Consider the following 20,168-nt stretch of genomic DNA (forward strand, 5'->3'; position numbering starts at 1 on the left):
AGATATTAAAAATAAACATCAGAAAGGACAGTGTTTGAAATGCACAGAAAACTATAAATCATGTATGTTACTGTGTAAAAACGAATTCCTGATCCATCAGAAGTGTAAGTGGGACAGTCAGAGTTGCTAAGAATTAAAGTTTCATAGAAGATCCCATAGGAACTGCTTGGGGTCATTTCTGACCCACTTGTGGAAGAGTGGGGTAGTGATACAAAAACTGCATTTTTTTTAATTAACGAAAAAATAAATAAAAATGCAAATGGCCTCATGTTACAAACATATTTTATGAGGAATACCTGGAATATGAATATATTACAACTTTTCATTTTAAAGATGTTGAAGAAGAACAACCTGTGGGGTCATTTGACCCCACATGTCTACGGGTTAAAGAAAAGAAAGATGAACTGAAACTTCCGTTTTCATCGTCGCTAATCTTGAAGCCATGAGATAACATGTCGCCTCACTGTCCCTGTAGCCCACAAGACACAGGATGGTGTAGTTAGAGGACACCTGGTGGACAGATGGAGAACGGAAGTAAATCCAAGTAACTGCAGGGCTTCAGAGAAACGAGGGTGCTGGAAAGCTGAAATGTGGGTGAAAACAGGACGAGGCAGGAGCAACACCTCACCGAGCGCCACTGTTGTACTTTGTTTTACAGCTTCAAACGGTGTCATGAGGAGCTGCATTTATGTTTATAGTTTTTTTTTTTTTAATTCCCTATCCATGTGCGTTCCACAATACAGTCACAGATACATAGCGGCAGACAGATGTCATCGGGAAAAGCAGCTGCTTGAAAGCACTCAAACTAAATTTAAAAGCAGGTGTCAGTCGCAGCCCTACAGGCCGGTGATGGAGGGAAGACGCTGCAATTTTCTTTTCTTTTTTTTTTCTTTAAGGAGTCTTATTGAAGTCAGATGATTCAAATATAACTCGTAGGCATCTCCTTCACATTCCCCATGAGTCTCAGGGGATAAAGTTAGCCCCTGAAGAAACCAAAGCCTTGAGGGCCCCGGCAGGCTGGAGGCAGAGCTCAGAGCACCATACAAGGAGTGTGAGGGCATCTGAGGGAGGGTGGGGCGTGTTTGCAACCAGTGAGATAAATCATTAAAGTCTCAATGGAGTGTTTAACTGATTGATGGCTGTGCATGACTCTTATTTTTAATCAAATTTACCCTTATTTAAATTTACTTCACTCATTTTTTATGAATTTTTTTTTAATGCAACAACAGTCATGTCAAGGCACTTTAAAATATCCTATAAAGTTAGAGAGGAAACCTGAATGATCAGACAATTTGAGATGAGGAAGGACTTTGTGTTTAATAAGAAGAGTTCTCTTAATATTTTTTAAATACACTCAAAACAGTACTGATCATTATCAAACTTTACCGTCACATAAAAACATGACAAACAAGGTATTTTGTGCTGGTACACCTAAAAACACCCATCAAATTGCTCTTACTTAATTGCAGCAAATGCTGGATGAAAATTTGAGTGGCCAAAAACTGCAATTCTTCTAATGTCCACTTGAGGCAGACTCCAAAAGCGAGCCAGTGCATTTAAACTCCCAGGTTATAACTTTACAGCAGAAATAAAAACATTGACCGTTTTATAATAAATAAATAAGTAAAATGAAATAAAGAACCTCTCCCTGAGTAATGTCAGCAAGACTTTAAATTAGAGTTTTGGCTGCTTTGATTGACAGTGTAAATGTTTATGCAAAACACTTTTTTAAATGTGTTACAGTTAAATTTCAGCATTGTTAAGGATTGTTCCGAGTAGCTAGTGGGTGCTGTTGTCTGTTCAGCTGCATTAAAAGACTCTACAGAGAATGGCTCAGTTTCTCCAGGATGTACATTTCACTTCTCAGTAGTTACACATTTAATATCAAATAATGTCATATTATAAAAAGCTATCTACACAACATGCCTTCTTGTCTCAATATTGTCTGATCATTGTGGCGGCTACATCCCTTCTACATCCCTGCAACCCATAAAGCAGTTTATGTTTCCAGGTCATAAAAACATTAGAAATACTGAAAAAAACAGATACAATGTCAATAAATTAACTCACTGGTTTAATTTATTGGTTGCTTCAGAGATGGACTGCTGGGCCTTTGTGTGATGAAACAAAGATGGACTGTTGCTAGAGGAACAGTTGTTGCCATAATTTGCAGGTTGGTGGATGGGGGTCTTCCTTGGGACAACAGCTGCTCTCTAATAACACTGAGGAAGAAAGGAACTCCACCACTTACATACTGACAAGGCTCAGCTGTTAAATGGAAATAATTCCAGACTCATGCAGTTGGTTGAGATAGTGCTGCTAGTGTTTAATGCTGTCAAGAAGGTCTGCTCTAGAAATCCATATTTCACACTTTTGTCTTATAAGCCTTGGTGCTGAATGCAGAAATCTAGATCTTTGATGCTGTTTTTCTTTCACTGTTTGACCCTTATGGTTATTTAAATGTAACATTTCTCCTCAATTTAGCTTCACAAAAGATTTGAATCACATCAGAAAATGAGGTGATTCAAAACGATCCAACAAATGTCTGAAGAAGTTCAAAACGTTCAAGGACAAAGACAGAAAACAAATTGCTGGTACTGATGGACCTGATGCTGGAAATCTAAACACTCAACAAATAAACTGCAGCTAATATAAACCAAAACCTCTTCCCATTATTATTTTTTTAAATAAAAAACTGTGCTCATACAATTACAGTGCACCATGAAAATATGATAGATGCATTAATGGTTCATAAATTACACAACAGAGAGCAACGGTTGCATTTAGCAGCACTGGTGAGAAATCTAAAAACCAAACAGTCCTATTCTGACTGTACGGAATCTGAATTATTCCACAACTTATTTCATAAAAACAATAAAATACAACCTCATAGCAATTAAAACTTCATAGATTTATGAAGAAAAAGCTCAAATCTTTGGTAAAAATCAGATTGTGCAGATTAGTTACCATTTGAACCAAGATTTATTTGATCATGTATAGAGTAGGCTTGTTTTAAGAATTCATTTTAATTTGAGGACATTTAGGTTGGATAACAAAGATAAGACATAAAGGTGGGAATCAGAGTTTCTTCCTGGCATCATGGTAAAAGCTTTAAAACAGATTCAGACAAAGATTTAAACTTCAGCCTCTACAGTGATCCTGTAAATATGATGATGATGAAAGTTGGGCAAAAAAAAGACAAAAACAGCATGATTGTCTCTGACACGTGATTTTATTGTGTATAATGAACATTGTGTGCGATTGTTTCCCCGACTGTGTGGAGTTGAAGACTTGGTGTTGGTGTGTGAACCTTCCCCTCCCTCCAGACTACGACAAAGTGCAAAATAACAACCCTCAGGTAAATTCAACTCCCCGCCTCTCAGATTTGCTAACCTGCTCTTCAGACCTGTGTGACATAAAGCAAACGCGCTCTTCCACCAGCACAAATAGGACACATGGAGTTCATGTAAACAGAAAAACAAAGCAGAGCAGCGAAACATTTAGGAGGCCTCGAACATCTTCTTCCTGTCAGCTTTGTCCTCAATGTTCTTACGCCAGTCACCCACCGCTTCTGTAGGCTGCAGAGGACAGGAAGCAGCGAGTTAGTCCAAACAAATCGGGAATTTAGACATCTTAGTTTTATTAAAAAGAGAGGTGATTGAACTTAATCAGCTGATTTCTGCACTTTGACAGCTGACACATGGAAAACCAGCCCTTACATGCCTTACATGTGACTTTATGTTTCTAGAAGTAGAAAAATTCTGTAATACTGTAAAGACTGACTGATGAAATAATTGACAGGAATTAAGTTTTTTTGAAAAAGCAGTCTTTATTATGCTACTCCTAATAATTTAAAAAAAAAAAAATTAATTTCCTGAATGAGTTTTACTTTGCATCACAAACTGTGAGATTTATTCAAGTTTTTCAGGAAAAAAAACACACAAAAGATGCAGAAGTCTCCAAAACGTCCTCCAAAAACTTGTGGACCAAATATGATTCAGTTGTTAATTACAGATTTAAGAGAAATTAAGAAAAAAATGCTTTTTAATTTCATCTGTGAGCAAATGTGTGGGATACAAGGCTCCAGTGCTAGTTTCTGATCAGAAGTCCAAAAATGTTCTCTTCCAGATTGCCACCAAGTTTCCCTGGGTGTGCATATTATTTTTGGCTGTGTAAAAATTGATTTATGTTTGAAATCTGCAATATAATCTCAGCCTGGAATTCAAAGGCCACGGTGTATCGTCTAACCGCGTGACGCTTTAACGTCCAAGTCACCAACTATTTTTTTGTGCACGTCAGAATTATTTTGTCATGAATGCCAAAACTTTGGAGAACATTATATATAATATTCTGATAGTGTAAGGTCATCACATTGATGATAAGCTGCTTCATAGATATTAAAACAGGTTTACTGGCACCACATCAGTAAACTCAGTAATGTAAAGAAAGAATAAAAATCCATCACTGCTGGAACTAAAAGTGCAAACATGTCGATTTATCCTGACAAAACCACCCTCTGTCTGTGAACTCACCTCCTCCTTGACCTCTTTCTTGACCTGCTTCAGGTTGGCCCTCAGGTCCATGGTCACCTTGTGTTTGGAGCCCAGCAGAGCCTGCAGCATGGTGTCAGCAGACATACGCACTTTCTTCAGGGCAGGCTTCTTCACTCCTATCAGGTCCACAACTTTGATCTTCAGGTCTTCAATCTATGCACAGAAAGAAAGTGTTATATTTACCCTTCTTTACTTTTTAGAGGCCACTCTAATCCTGTTATGCTCCCAGAGGAAGATTACCTCTTTGTCAGCCTTTTGCACCTTGGCTTCGGCATCGTACCGCTCTTCATCGATCTTGTCGATGGCGGCGTGAAGCTTCTTGCAGAGTTCCTGTTGATGCATAAAGAAACCCCAGAAGATGATCTTCCCACAGCTTTAGAGTTATACGGCCTTCCCTTTTTATATCAAAAGTGCTGTTAAAGTAACAAAACCAGTGAGTAAATCATTTGTTTCAAGCTCATATAAAGTTTTAAACTACTTTTGCTTCTAAAAGTACACAAGACGGGAAGAGACATGCAAGTTACCGCATTGCTAGCCATGCCGATCAAAGCAGCTAGGTGCTAAAGGATGTACATTCCTCTGGCAGAGGAGTGCTAATGTTAGCAGGTCACTCGGTGCTTCACTTAACACTTTCAGGTAATTTATGTTTATGATGAATTACAGCAGCAAAGTTCAGGCTAGCTTCTCATTTCATTAGCATCCTTTAAGTGTCCAGTTTCCATGCTGCATTATGGTGGCACTTAAATGCCAAAATAATAATAACAGTCATGTTTCTACTCAAAACAACAACATAATGAAATAAATACAGTAATAAACAGCATAAATTAATTAATTAAATGAATAGGCTATTATAGTAGCTGATTGTTTCCTGAACTACTAAAAGAAACATTTTATTCTTTTTTATTCTTTCTTTTTTCTCGGATAAACCCTGATGTCTCTCTCACCATCAGGGCGGCCTGGTCTCCGCTCATGTCTGGAGGAGAACAGTGCTCGGCCATGTAGGCCTGTTTGGCCGTCTCGGTGTCCTTTTTCTCCTGCTCGATCCAGTTCATAGCAATCTGCAGGATCAAGCTCTGCAGGACAGAAATCATCATCAACCAGTCTCGTGTTTAATGGTCTGCACTCAAACATACTCAGCAGCAGAAGAACTCAATTTTTTTTCATAATCCTTATTTACCTTGAGATGATGCCTGCGGCTGGAAGTCATCTTTTTCCTGTTTGAGAGGAAGTTGTGATCATTAATAGTTGTAAAGGTTACATTTTTCTAATTCACATCTTTTTTGGATCCAGATATTAAACATTTAAAGGGAGCATCTTTAAAAGGAGGCAGATTTCGGTGCATATATAAATGAGGTATAGTGTGCATCAATCAGACAGGATGTTCTTCGCACTTACTCAGACATCTTGGCGGTTTTTCGGGTTCACAACCTGCAGTAAGACAAACATAAAACTGAGTGACTGGAGGAAACGTTGAGGTCTTTCTGAGCCCTGCTGAACACCAGAGATGTTCAGATAATCAGTGTGAGGTTCTCTGAGATCAGCATGTTCTGCTGCTGTGATGGAGATGGATAGACGGGAATATTTGTGCCGTAACGCGATCTGAGGCCACAGCTGAAGAGCAGCGACGTCAACTGAACTAAACTGGGCTGGCCGGGATCGTGTGTCACGTCTCTGCGGTTTACACGTGATCGAGTGAAGGATTAATTTGAAAAAATCTCCAGTGGAATATCATTAACTAACATGACATCATGAACTAGCTGACAGTAGCTAACCTTTAGTAACTATCCATAGTGTCTCTGAGGCACTCTGATAGCATGTCTTCATGACCAATTAATGTCACTTTTTGATTAGAAGATTAGGTTAGACATCTTTTTTTGTTTGTTTGTTTAGGCAGGGTATATATACATATATAAGATTAATTAATGATTCAAGTGTTGTTCAGTTTTTAACTTTATACATAAACATTTTCAGGGAACCAGAAAATATTTACCAAACCAGAATCAGATTTTTGTAATTCCAGGCCTTCTGATCAGCTCATATTTCTGTTGTACGCACATCCAAAAAGTCAATGAACAATTTGAGGCAAAACAGCTGAAATCAGGTCTTTGACAAGACTGAGGCAGAGCAGCTGAACACGTCATATAAATTTAGGTTTGACAGAAAAAGGTCAAATGTCACCAACAAATGTAAAGAAGCCACTTGGATTGAGTGAGGAACAGTCAGAGCTGTAATCCTGCTTTAAATCATGTCTTTTCAAAACACAGTCGTTTTGAGACGTGGCTGCATGCAGCATCTTTTTATTCTATCTGATAAAATAGAAGATGCTGCTCTCAGAGAAGCTCAAAGATGCTGGAGATATTAGAAAAAGAAAAAAGATAAAGTAAGGAAGATTTCTCACCTATTGAGAGGAGGAAGAAGAGGACAGGACACACTTGGTGGAAGAAAAGGAGACACTGCCAAAGCCACAGACAGTGAAAAATGGAATAGGTATATATGGTGGTTTGCGATGCCTCAGCAAATTGCCCAGATCCTCTTTATGGAAATGGATTCCCAGGCAGACCAATAGGCCTGCGAGCTCCTGAAATACACCCGGCCCAGCCCTGCTCTGCAAAACGCCCTCCCTGTGAGAACCCTTCATGCCTCCATGCTGTGTTTGTGTATATGGAATAAACTTAAAGGAGAATGAACAGAACACGTTTTATGTCTTCAGAAGGCTTCGGACAGATTTAATATATGTTTTGATCTTTAACTCAAAAGGAGCATTTTAAGCCCTGCAGCATCACAACAAATGGAAATCTTCAGCTTTCCTGTAAAACCCAACGTTAAATTATTATGTGTTTCCTTCTTTACTGTTTTATGTCTTTTGTTTAATTATTTAATTTGAATTTTTCTATGAAAAGTGGCCAAAATTTCAAATAACGAGGACAGTGTATGTGTTTTAAAGTTTAGGCTGCAGATTCCTCTAAACACCCGGGTTTACAAAACAAGTGTCTATTATTGGCTCCGAATGATGTCATTAAGCTTGGCTAGCCCTAACAGGGTCATCACAAAGTTCTCCCTTTGACCAAATAAGCACCGCCCACCTGCTGATCAAAGCTTTTGTTTGAGATTCACAGCCACTCAGAAGAAAGTTCCTAAAATGAGGGGCTACACCAAGCCCAGCTTAATTTAAAGAAGGATTATTTTGAGCCACAAATTACACAAAGCTACGCTAACATAGTTTAAAAATAAAAACATGGAAATGCTTCCAACATGTGAACATTTCTGCAACATGATTTTTTTACTTGCAACAGGGTAAGATGAACTTACTTTAATAATCTCAATAGTCTAAAGTTTAAACTGTTTGGAATCAGATGTTTTTTCTTTACATGTAGAAACTGTTTGAAAACTAGAAAGACGAGATGGTTGAATCGTTGCTTCTTTGTGTGGAAAATATCTAAAAAGGATTTTTTTTTGCTTGCTCTCTGAAAACATGATGTTTTGGGTTCAACAGCAAAAACTGCTTGAACTTTTGTAAATGTTATTGTGCATTTAGAAATGTAATTACTTTTTTAAAAGAAGTATCATTTATATAGGTTTCATTGTTTGCTCTCTTAACTATCAGTTTTATAGTTTTTATGCTGCAGACTGGAAAAGTCATGTCGGAGAATCTCTTCTCTCAGCTGAAAATGAGTTTTCCTCTTTCAGAACGAGCTCAGGTCCTCTAAATGTTTTTTTTCTAATAAATTTGTCAAAAATCGAATTTCTTTAAGGTGTCAGTGTGAAAATGTTAAGGAATCAATTTGAAGGGCATTAAACTGTTACTAAGTGGATACAAGTAGCAACAAATTAATCCTTATTTCAAAACTTTTATTGCTAACGATTCCATGAAAAGCTGTACATTTTGAACTGACGTTTCTCTGCCAGATGTTTCAACTGCAGACGAAGTTAAATTCACTTTGTTTTGGTTCAGTCTCTCTGACGCGCAGGGGTGACAGCGTGACAAAAAACAGCCAAAAAATCATCAAGAAACTGTCTGAACTTTTGTCCCTGAGGGTCCAGACGAGACCCAGAGACACCTTCAGTCACTCAGACCTCAGTCTTAAACGCCCCCGCCGACCTCCACCATCTCCGCCGATCCAGGCGGCTTTTAGGAGCTCTCGAACATCTTCTTCCTGTCGGCTTTGTCCTCGATGTTTTTACGCCAGTCGCCAACGTCTGCAGGCTGGAAAGAATGAGGAGAACTCGTCAACACCTCAAACTGAGACCAAACATTTTATATTTTTTATATTTTATGCTTGAACCTATAACGTTTAACCTCCTTGGTTGAAGTAACTGAAAAAAAGCAAAATATGTTCAAACAATAAAAACTAAACTGATCTGGAAACTAAATGAAACTAAACTGACTTCAAAATAAAATTAAAAAACAAACAAAATAAATAAATAAAACTAATTAGAAAATCCAAAACTATAATAACAGAGCCATAACCATTTACACTTGTGCCTGAGGCTTGCCTGACTCAATGCAGTCTTCTCCCAAATGATAGCTGTGCATAGATGAAAACATGTGCAACAAATAAAAATGAAAATAAATAAATGTAGTTTAAGAGAAACACTAACTTGTACAATATTTGAATGTTTAGGCCTCTATGTTTTAATTTTCCTCTCTATAACGGTTCGCATGTCATGCCTAACTTCACTGCTGATGATCATTTTTTATGTGCATTGTAAAACTGTCGTTTTATTTATTTATTTCATTTTGTGTAGCAGAAATCTGATTTACAGTTTTAGAGAAGAGAGAGAAATCATTTAAATTTAGAGAATAATTAAATTATTTTATTCAAATAATGAGATCACTCGAGATCCACTGTATCGAGCTGCTGGGCCAAACGTGACGCGTGATAATGACGGAGAGAAGCTCTGCAAACCTGCTGAATCAGCGTTCACCTCAGATTAGTTCCTAACACGTGGCTACGCTCTGTTTCTTTCGATGAATTCGGTCCAGTGAGTTAAACTGAATCCTGAAGTTGTTGCAGTAGGACACAGTGATGATGAAACAAGCCGATTTCCTTGCTGTGAAAGCCTCGTGTCTCACCTCCTCTTTCACCTCCTTCTTGACCTGCTTCAGGTTGGCCCTCAGGTCCATGGTCACATTGTGTTTGGAGCCCAGCAGAGCCTGCAGCATGGCGTCTGCAGACATGCGCACTTTCTTCAGGGCAGGCTTCTTCACACCGGCCAGCTCAATCACCTTCAGCTTCAGATCCTCAATCTGGAGGTCGAGAATCGTTCGTTAAAAGCTGGAAAAGCAGCCAGTCAGATCCGCAGGTACTCCGGCTTCCTCCCACACTCCAAAGACATCCAGGTTTCTAAGCTGCTGTGAACCGTTCACGTGAGTGTGAATGGTTGTGTGTCTCTCTGTGATGGCCTGCCAACCTGTCCTGGTTGTAACTATCACCTATGAAAACTGGGACAGACGTCTGCCCCCTACAGTCCTGAACTGATTTAGCAGCTAGGAATATAAAAACCATTTTAAACACATGAAACATGTTCCAGCAGCACACAGTTAACTGAGTTTCAGACTTTTATGAAAATCAAAAATGCCCTCATATCAAACCTACGCCTCCTTTTTCCTTCCAGCTCTTTCATACTTATCCAGCTGCCTCTCAACATGCATTATAATAGTTCCAATTCATACTTTTTGATTAAAAAAGACCTGCTGACTGTCGACACAGTCGTCACTCAGTAGTGTTAGAGCCTCTGATTCTGATATTTAGCACTGAAATCTACACCTACCCAGTCGAGAATGATCAAAGGAACTAGATCTGGAAATAAAGCATGCACACACGATGACATTAAGATTAAAAACATCTAAAAGTAAAGTGAGTTTTCCATAATCTCGCTCAAACTCTCACCTCTTTGTCGGCTTTCTGCACTTTGATCTCGGTGTCGTATCTCGACTCGTCGATCTTGTCAATGGCGGCGTGGAGCTTCTTGCAGGCGTCCTTTTAAAGTGCAGAACGAACGCTTTTCATTAGCAGTCAGCATGGATGTTCACTTTGGAGGTATTTATCTGAATTCCTCTATTTTATATATATTTCATGTTTATTTCTCTTTTACCTCATAGATGTGGTTTCTAGCTAAAACATGAATTTGTAAGAAATAAATGGTTGGCATCAGTACATTGCATTAAAATACTTTTATTTTGAAAATTATGAATTTCAGCTAAATGTAAAATAAGGTCACATAACTGCTTAGAAAATATTCATAGCTTTTTAATCACGGACATGTAATGGAATGTAAGATTTAACCAGCTCATAACACATATGTTTCACCTTCCTCTGATGTCCTAAACTCAACTTTTTGCAACCTGCTCCACTACAATGAGGAAAACGCCCCGATGTTTTCTTGTGGTCATAAGAAAGTGTAAGCATATGACACAGTTTCGTTCTAACCGTAAGGGCAGCCAGGTCTCCGCTGAGGTCAGAAGGTGGGCAGTTCTCAGCCAAGTAGGCCTCCTTCGCTGCTGCGATGTCTGTCTTCTCCTGCTCGAGCCAGCTGGCGGCGATGTGCAGCATCAAACTCTGCAGGAAGACGAAAACATGCAAAGTGAAGAGAGAGCCTCCAAAAATTCAAAGGTTTTAGAAAACAAAAGGTTTAAGCCTCACCTTCAGATGATGCCTGCGGCTGGACGTCATTTTCTTTCCCCTGTGAGACAGAGATTAGAAAATTACCTTCAGAGCTGAAATGACCGACTGTAATTTTTCTGCATTTTGGTAATTCAGTTCCTTATTTTACGCAACACCTTTCTATGTCTACAAAATCTGCTTCTGCGCGAAGCTATAGATGTCATGGATCGCTGACCCAGGGTTGGGGGTTTGTTTTGAGTTTTCTTTAGCTTTTAATTGTGATCATCTTTGTCACATTATTCGGTGCTGGTTTCAGTTCCAAGTGCGAGCAGCTGACCTAGAGTTTGTCTTAGAGCTGTTTGTGTTCTGGTTTCACATGTTCTGGTGGTACTGCAGCATTTCTTGGTTTCAGACTGGTTTATTTGTCCCTCGTTTTTTCCGCTTCGCTTGTGTTTCTGTGTCAAGCTCATATGTCTTTGTCCAGGTCTCACTGTTAGGTAGTTCCTGTTTTATTTTGATAGTCCCTTGTCCTGTGTGTGTCATGTTCAGTTGGCTTGTTCCCTCGTTATCCTCTGTGTGTATTTATTGTCTCAGTCGTCCCTTCCCTTTTGTCATGTTCTCCCTTAAGCTGTGTGCCTCGTGTGTTTCGTGGCTAATTTCTGAGGTTCTGCAATAAAGCTGCTTTTGGAGTTTACATTTTGTCTGTGGAGTTCTGTGTTTTGGTCCTAAACCCGTCTGCCACACAGCAAATCTGACAATACAAATCCACCTGTCAGCACCTCTCACTCCCACTGATAAGTGCTTCATGTGCAATCATCTTAAAGAAGGTGAACCAGAAGCAGGAGTAAGAAAAGAAGAAGAAGATGGGGGAGAGACAAAAGGAGGTAAAGAAGAAGAGGAAGGAGAAGGAGGAAAAACACAGAAGAAGGCTTGGAAAAAAGGTGGAAGGCAAGCAAATAAGGAGAAAATGAAAAAAGTAAAATTGTACTCACTCAGTCATTTTGGCTGTTTGTGATCTTCACACCCTGCAGAGACAGAAAACACTCGTTAGTCAAATGCGAGGAGTGAAAAGTAACAGAACCTTGACTCTGCCTGACTCACAGCTCAGCTGGACACACCTGTTATTGATTGGGTGCCCTTTGACCTCCAGCGAGAAACACGATGCGCTTTACTATCATGGAAAATCACACTGCCACAAACCAGCTAATTTTGGACAGGAGGGGTCAGGCACCCAGGAGCGCTCGACAGTTGTCCCCTCTGAAGACATTTCTGCCTGGAATTTAAGTTGTTGGAGCGAGCCAACGATCTGAGCACTAAATGTCACCGGCAGATGAACCGAGTGTGGCAGCGAGTGCACAGTGAGAGCAGCTAACAGATTTCAACATCCTGCAGCCATGCCAGGCACCAAAGTGTGTGCCCAGGTCACCATCTGGAGAATGAGGCTTTTTTAAAAATAAAGTCTGCATCCATCATCAAAATACAAATCCTCACTTTCACAGCCCAACCTAAAAGACACAAACTGAGTCCTGTGAGCTAAGAGTCACTAATTTAGCTCAAAGATGCATAGAAAGACTCAAATCATTTAGGACTGATTATAGAAAAACACACATTCCTTAAACTTGGTCAGCAGAACGTGCAGGAAACGACTCTTCTTCACCTCTAAATAAAACCATTTTCTCAATTTTTTTCATGATGGTATGATCTATATGATCTATCTGGATTTGATGTGATCTCTAAATGATTTGAGGAATGGCAGGTCTATAATATCCAAAAACTCCAACCAACTCTGTGTGCAGATTTAAGCTAAAGTGGTAAAACAAACGCATCTTCGAACATTGCTTCAAGCCTCAAATCTTGACAGTTTCGTCAACAGCGTGCAAGCTGCAAAGCAAACATCAATAAAAGCTCTGCAACACCAAAATCCACATTTAACCCGTCTGCATGTCCAGTATCGTCCGCTGTCTGAATAGCCATCGTGTCAGCTCCAGCTAACTGCTCCTTCTCTCTCTCTCTAAACACAACATCAGAGGTCAGAGGTCACAGCTGCAGCAACATCTTTAAAAACAAAAAAATTAGTCCTTCGTGCTTAAAAAGCCTCTCCAGAATGCCCGGACCCCCCACCTCTTGAGCAGCCCTCCCTGTATTGTTCCCTGACAGTGAGTGAAGCTATAGGAGAAATTCTCACCTACTAAGCAAGACGAGGAAGAAGAACAGGGAGGGAGACACAGCTAAGTCTCAAACAGTAAAGATTAAACAGAGTATATAGGCTATAAAGTGCTGGCTCAGCAGGAAAGCCAGCCCTTTTTATGGTAGCAGAGCTACTTCAGACCAATGGGTCATCAGGCTCCAGAAATACCACGAGGAACCTCATAAATTTCTACTGGAGGAAGTCGCCTCCCTGGATGAGAGGCTGGACGGGAGGCTGGACAGACGCTATCAGGTTCCCACCCGCAGAGGCCAGCGGAGGGACGAAGCAATTGTCACACAACAGTCAAACGGAGTGGCTGACGTAATTCAATCTCACTGATTCCCACTGAGCTCTGAGAACAGCATTTGAAGCTGTTAGACACAATCAAGTTCAGCTGTCGTTAAAATGAGGCTTCAGCACCAAGTTACTCTTCACGCACATGACATCACTGATGTCCTGTCCAGGGTTAAGGTTAAGGGTTAAGTGTAGGGGTGAGGGGGAGAGGGAGGGTGAATTAAATTCACCCCTTTTTAAAATGTTAATGCCGAAATGAAAGTACAACTGTATGTCAAAGGTAACATCCTGTAATTTCAGCAAATGTCCCTATAAACAGTGGGATTGTTGCAACAAAAAGAACCATCACCCTCGATGGGCCACCGGTGACGTGGTGAACGTTAAGAGGCTAAACACAAAATCAAACCATAAAAACTGACAGCCAGTACAACTTAAAATCAGCTCTTTGAGCAAAGGGGGCCGTGGATTTTGTTCCACACCCTTGGTAGAGTCAGTGTGCCAAATACAGAGCAATCAAAAACAGAAAAACTACAACAAAACTAAATCTGACAAAATGGCATCAAACAAAGTCTGACTTAAGAAGACAGTTTAATACTGATGAGTTTTATGTGCTTGAAGCCATAATGCTGATGGTCATTTTGAAATTTGGACATATATTTTGTAAAATTTTTAAAAAGTCATAAATAAAAATCTAATATTTAAATGAAACAAATTAACGTGTAAATGTAAGTTAAAATGTATAAATGAAGCAAAACAACTAATTTGGCATCATTTTGGCTTTTTCCTCTTTGCTTACAGACGGAAATCGAAAGAAAATTTCCTTCCTTCAGTTTTTGGTGGATTACATTACAAATAAAAAAAAGAATTATATAAGCCATATTATTATCCTAACAGTGAAATAATGTTTGATGGTTTGATATTTATGTTTACCACATATAGATGCAACACCAGTATAATACTGATGTACTACACTGTGCTACTACCTATAATAAGCACATTAATAAGCACTAATATTTCAATACGAATGTACTAAATGTTCGATTTTGTTTTGACTATCCAAATATTAGTATTTGAGGGTTTTTTTAAAATGCACATTAAGTTTGAAATTCATCACACCAGGTCGCTGCCTATGAGAGGGAATCAGGAAAGTGAAAGTAAGACAGGGAATGTAACTTGACCAATCATCGTTTTGTTTCTGGTCTTTATGTTCTGTTTCTATCACTGAATGCATTAACGATGACTTATTGTTATTATTGTTGATTTATTGTTAATAGAAGCTGAAAACAGTCTGATTGACTGCATTCTTCCTTAGAACTTTAAATCAAAAGAGAAACACTTGAAAGTTTAGAAAAAATCAATTTCTGATGTTTAACACAACCGTTGTTAGCTGTTCCCCTCTCAGCCATGACATTCACAAATGGAAAGATATCTAAACATCTAAACATACCCGATAAACTATGTTGAGAAATCCCTACTTAATTTATACGAGTTATTTAACATAAAAACTGTGAATATTGTAAGGAATGAAGACAAATTGAATGCAGTGATTAAACAAAGAGTGATGAAGGTCAAAAGAGTAACAGCACTCACCATTTGTAGAACTCTGTGTGGCTGCAGCTTTATTGGTGATCAAATATGATTTGATTACAAACAATTGATCAATAACTTCCAGGTATGACGAAAAAAAAGTTGAGTCTTGAGTCAGATAGCTGAGTCTTCTAGGACTCAAACTAAAAAGAGAAGATGTAAAAGAAGAAAACGGAGCCAGCAAATAAAGGACGAAAGGGCTCTCTACTGACATCTGGTGGTTCAACATCAGCACAACACATCTCAGTTTCTAACTGCCTATTTGGAAATGTAAGTTATGTTAAAGTCATCTTACACCTGGAAAGAAGCTTCTCCTGCTTTAGATTTCTGATTGAACCTGATTGAACTCAGGAGTAAGTGAATATACAACAGCCCGTATAAATTAGCCCAACTTAAATTAGCCGTTAAAATAAAAAAAGACCGCCTTGAAAAAAGTGCAGCTTCACAGCATTGCCTTATTCCAAAAAGAACATTTAATTGCACATCAGAGGCAACAGTGAAGAAGAGCTGTAACATCCCAGAATGAGCAAAACAAAAGTTGGATGAGAAAGTCTTTAAGAGGTCTCAAACATCTTCTTCCTGTCAGCCTTGTCCTCAATGTTCTTGCGCCAGTCGCCCACCACCTCAGCAGACTGCAGGACACAAACACAGCCCACCATCAGCAACAGTTAACTGTTTTTAGCTCTCTTAAACAATCAGCCTGCAAACACTCACCTCCTCCTTCACCTCCTTCTTGACCTGCTTCAGGTTGGCCCTGAGGTCCATGTTTACCGTGTGTTTGGAGCCCAGAAGAGCTTTAAGCATGGCGTCGGCACTCATACGCACTTTCTTCAAGGCTGGTTTCTTCACTCCGGCCAGCTCGATGACCTTCATCTTCAGTTCAGTGATCTGAAGTCAAAAGGAGAAGCTCAAAGGCTGAACAGAGCAGATAAACACAGACCCACGCAGTATACTGCAGCACACAATCTGCTAAAAGGAGGACAGATGCACACAATCCTCCACCTCTTTGTCGGCCTTTTCCACTTTGACCTGGGTGTCGTATCTCTCCTCATCAATCTTATCAATGGCCTGATGCAGCTTTTTGCAGAAGTCCTGTCGAGAATTAAAAGAAAAAAAACAGATGCAGTTGTTGTCATATAAACAGCCCATCATGTAAGAGTGAGGTTGACGTTCTTACCATCAGAGCTGCCTGGTCTCTGCTCAGGTCGAGGGCGGCACAGTTCTCTGCAAGGTAAGCTTCTTTGGTGACGATGATTTCAGCAGCTTCCTGCTCGAGCAAGTTGGCAGCGATTTGCAGCATTAAACTCTGAAAGAGGACGACAAAGAGATTCCACATTATTACTGCTGTGTGTTGTACTGTTGTTCTTGATGCTGCTTCATTTACTTTTGGGGCCACGTAGATGCAGCGCTGATAATCTTAACAGAGTCTCACCTTGAGATGATGCCTGCGGCTTGACGTCATCTTCTTTCCCCTTTAATTCATAAAGACGCGACATATTTAAAACAACATTCGAGTATTCTGATGTAAACTCTTCACAAAATGATGAATGTGATATCCTGATTGGCTCTTTCAAAGTGTTTTACACAGAATAAACATACTCACTCAGACATTGTGGCTTCCTTCAGGTTTCTGACTCTGGTAATAATCCGAAAAAATGAAGAAGAAAATGAAAGCAAAGATTTGAGACAATGTAAGTAACAAAAGATTACATTCAGTAAATTCAATTAATTTATTACCTCCACCAAAGAGGTCATGTGTTAACCATGGGCAACTGAAACGTGTGGTGTGTACCATAATATATAAAAATCTTAAATGTCACACCACATATGACCTCTAAACTCTTCTTCAAGGTCAATATACTGATCTGAAGATCAACGTGATAATAATCCAATATAGAGCTGTTTAAAACTACGTTTCCTGCTGCCTTTGTTTGTACTGACAGCATTAGGAATATAAGGAAATATGGGAATTCGAAATCTATTCCAATTATAGTTTGAATCCAAATATCACGTCACCTCTGACCTCATCTTTGCACACACATCTCGTCTTTATTTTTACTGCACTACAAACTCCATAAAGTAGATTTAAAAAGAATAAAGAGAACAAAATGAATGTGAACGAAAAACAACACTATTCCCAAAAAAGTAAACTGCCCAGAGAGTGAGCTGAGGTTTGGGTGCCTGTCAGTTACCAAAGATGGTTTTACAGGCTGAATCGTGGGATGTTTTTTCACAGGACTCTGTTATCTGGATAATGACATACAAGCCACGCTTTTATAAATTTAGATTTGCTATTAAAATGCAACTTGGTGTAGAAATATGTGTTAAAATCAATAAGTACATCACAAATACTCTTAAAGTTCAGTTTTGTTCTGCTCTTTTTTTGATGTCTCCCTCTGGAAACTTCCCCCGACAGCCTCCACAGGAGGTTTGTGCATTTTTGGTCATTTAAGAATAGAAACTTCAGGGTGAATCTTGTGCCAGCTGGGCCACTGCTAATCCTGGCTCAGTGTCAAAGGTCAACCATCACATGTCGGAGAGTAATGCAATCCAAGGGGACGACATTGAGATGTGAAAATTATCAAACTGTTAAAAAAATGATTTAATTTATATTTTCTGTCATTTGATCCCAGCTGATTAACTTTAGGACAACACCTGAATCAGACTGCTGCAGGCTTTTACACGTGTAGTTCATTCACTTTCACATTTTACTAATTATTTTACTGGCAGAGACAATCGCTCATTATCTCGGTGCAGCGACATTTTCTCTTTCCTTTTGCCTTTCAGGAGAGCTCAGGTGGATGTGCTGGAACCATCTGATTTTTCAGTTCTTTGACCCTGCAGGCTGATAACTGTTTGAGTCGATTTATTTACAGATTCTAATGCAGTTGAATAAAACTATATGTGCATTAATCACGAGTTTTAATACCATGTTAATAATTTAAAAAAATAAGAAGGAGCTTAATTGTGATGTTCAGTGTGAAAACGAGATAGAAATGTCATTTAACCAGTTTGGAAAACTCATTTTTGAAACAATAAATCAGTTTCTTGTTTATTTATAAATATGGAAATCTAGTTTGTTTTTTTAATCTTACAGTAGTTTTATGTAGATTTTATAGTTTTATGCACATAATGTAAGGGAGCAAGATGGTAAAACCATAATATATAAACAGGAAACATCCAAAAAATATGAAAACTTTACTCAGTTATGATTGAAAAATTCAGTAATTCTGCACATAATAATTTTCTTATTGAATACATTCATTCAAGATTTATATATTGAAGGTTTTTTTAACCTGTTGAGATTAATCTGCACCAGACTCACTAAATTGTATTTCCTGTGAGGATCAGCTTCACTTTAAGCATTAAGTAAAAGAGTTTCTCACCTACAAAGTGATGATGAGGAGGCCGGCAGAGACTGGCTGAAGGGCTGGGACGCAGTGAGGGAGTCACTGATTAAAAAGCTAACTCTGTGGGGTATATATGGGCTTGGACGGGGGTTTGGTTTCAACTTTTATGGCCATGAGAAGCCCTGAGACCGACCAGGCCAATCAGCTCCTGAAATGCCTTCATCCTTTGACCAGTCACCTCATAAATAGTCAATCCAAGGCGGTCAGCAGTCCTCCTTGGGACAGGTCAGGCTGACAGCTGGACATGAGGCACTATGCACAGGGAGATAAGGAAATGATGAGACTTAAATCATACTTAATATGACTTAAAGTTTGGGATAATTTCTAGTTTAGGGCATTCATAAATCAGCAAAACCAGCTGTGACAACGTCAAGAAATCAAAACCGAGGGGATGCAAAGAGATAAATTAAAAAAAAACAAACATTTATTTTGGGCATCAGATTAAAGCATTAAATATTTGAAATAGAGTCTGTCTTCAACCTTCACTGTGTTTAAGCAGTTTCTTGTGATGTAAATGTTGGATAGATCAGAGATTCTGGAGGTTTTTTGCAATTATCTACAAAACGAAAGAATGCACTTAAACTGCACATACACCCTTTGTTATTAGGAGTGCGTTGCCTTAATAATTCAGAGATTTGTGCAGAAACATGCTTTAAAATACAATCAGAACTTCCGTGATCCACAGTATCTGCTGCTGTGGTATGAACTTCTGGATGCAGACATTGTTAAAATACTCACGTTACATTGGCAGCAACTGAAAAGAAAAAAGAGATAGAAATTTTAAAAACGGCAATAAATAGAAACAGTGAACATTTTCACATATAAGGCAAAGAAAGACAAATATGATAAAAACTGTGACTCACCTGAAAATGTCCATTTGAATGTGGTTTTGTAATCAACACAAAAATCCAAAATTTTTATTAAAAACAAAAACAAAAACAAAAAACGTCTTAAAAAAACAGCAGGACGTTACCCATCCTGTTCAGTCAGTTAGCATCATCGTCAAAAATCAAAGCCAAACTCAAGAGTTTCAGAAGTCATGGATCAGTCCTCCCAGATCTGCTTTGATAGACTGAAAATCCTAATTTTACTTTTGAAACATTTTGACTGGATACATTTTCATGAGTTGATGGCGTTTGCAGAGGACTGCAGATAGAAAACTTTAAAGAAGTCCAGTGCAGGAAATCCTCTGCTGACCCCGTGTGGTCAGAGGTGTGTATTATCTGTTCTTCATCATGTTACTAGAGATCTGAGAAAAATCTCAATATCTATATATATATCTATATATAGATATATATATAGTAATAATTAAGAATAAACACTCTACATGAACAAGTATTTTTAAAAAGTGTAGAGATCTTTCACATGACCACATACAACTACATTCTGCTATATATATACAAAAGGGAAGCTGTATTGTAAATGCAGTATGTATATGCAGTATGTATGCAGTTCTATAGTGTAATGTTCAGATGTATAACAAAAATTATGAATTTTAATTTTTCAATTCCAGAACTCATTTCTTGTTCAT

The 20,168-nt window shown here is 38.7% G+C and overlaps 3 protein-coding genes across 7 annotated transcripts; all 3 read right to left on the reverse strand.

Moving 5' to 3' along the window:
• Nucleotides 1-3,219: 3,219 nt before the first annotated feature.
• On the reverse strand, nucleotides 3,220-7,044 carry LOC146666806 (troponin I, fast skeletal muscle-like). The gene is made up of 7 exons (XM_085414939.1): nucleotides 6,952-7,044; nucleotides 5,949-5,981; nucleotides 5,731-5,767; nucleotides 5,498-5,626; nucleotides 4,794-4,883; nucleotides 4,533-4,706; nucleotides 3,220-3,578 (listed from the first exon to the last, which is right to left on the reverse strand). Exons 2-7 carry the CDS (start codon nucleotides 5,954-5,956, stop codon nucleotides 3,501-3,503), a joined length of 516 nt encoding a protein of 171 aa, XP_085271065.1. The 5' UTR covers nucleotides 5,957-5,981; nucleotides 6,952-7,044; the 3' UTR covers nucleotides 3,220-3,500.
• Nucleotides 7,045-8,385: 1,341 nt separating this feature from the next.
• On the reverse strand, nucleotides 8,386-13,425 carry LOC146666807 (troponin I, fast skeletal muscle-like). The gene is made up of 7 exons (XM_085414942.1): nucleotides 13,344-13,425; nucleotides 12,151-12,183; nucleotides 11,198-11,237; nucleotides 10,985-11,113; nucleotides 10,445-10,534; nucleotides 9,628-9,801; nucleotides 8,386-8,757 (listed from the first exon to the last, which is right to left on the reverse strand). Exons 2-7 carry the CDS (start codon nucleotides 12,156-12,158, stop codon nucleotides 8,683-8,685), a joined length of 516 nt encoding a protein of 171 aa, XP_085271068.1. The 5' UTR covers nucleotides 12,159-12,183; nucleotides 13,344-13,425; the 3' UTR covers nucleotides 8,386-8,682.
• Nucleotides 12,147-18,699, reverse strand: LOC146666808 (troponin I, fast skeletal muscle-like). Of its 5 annotated transcripts, none has more exons than XR_014912805.1 (8): nucleotides 18,614-18,699; nucleotides 16,831-16,863; nucleotides 16,660-16,699; nucleotides 16,405-16,533; nucleotides 16,230-16,319; nucleotides 15,942-16,115; nucleotides 15,231-15,859; nucleotides 12,147-12,183 (listed from the first exon to the last, which is right to left on the reverse strand). XR_014912805.1 is itself a non-coding variant. In XM_085414936.1 (7 exons), the coding sequence occupies exons 2-7, from the start codon at nucleotides 16,836-16,838 to the stop codon at nucleotides 15,782-15,784; spliced, it is 519 nt and encodes a 172-aa protein (XP_085271062.1). In that variant the 5' UTR covers nucleotides 16,839-16,863; nucleotides 18,614-18,699; the 3' UTR covers nucleotides 12,147-15,781. The 5 variants fall into 5 exon arrangements, 2 of the variants coding, with proteins under 2 accessions (XP_085271062.1, XP_085271063.1); XR_014912804.1 differs by having other exon boundaries at nucleotides 13,344-15,859; XR_014912803.1 differs by having other exon boundaries at nucleotides 12,277-15,859.
• Between the last annotated feature and the right edge of the window lie 1,469 nt (nucleotides 18,700-20,168).

Source organism: Rhamphochromis longiceps, linkage group LG7 (genome assembly GCF_057381845.1).
Source record: "Rhamphochromis longiceps isolate RC_006_pf linkage group LG7, R_longiceps_female_GT1.1, whole genome shotgun sequence".
Taxonomy (NCBI): Eukaryota; Metazoa; Chordata; class Actinopteri; order Cichliformes; family Cichlidae; genus Rhamphochromis; species Rhamphochromis longiceps.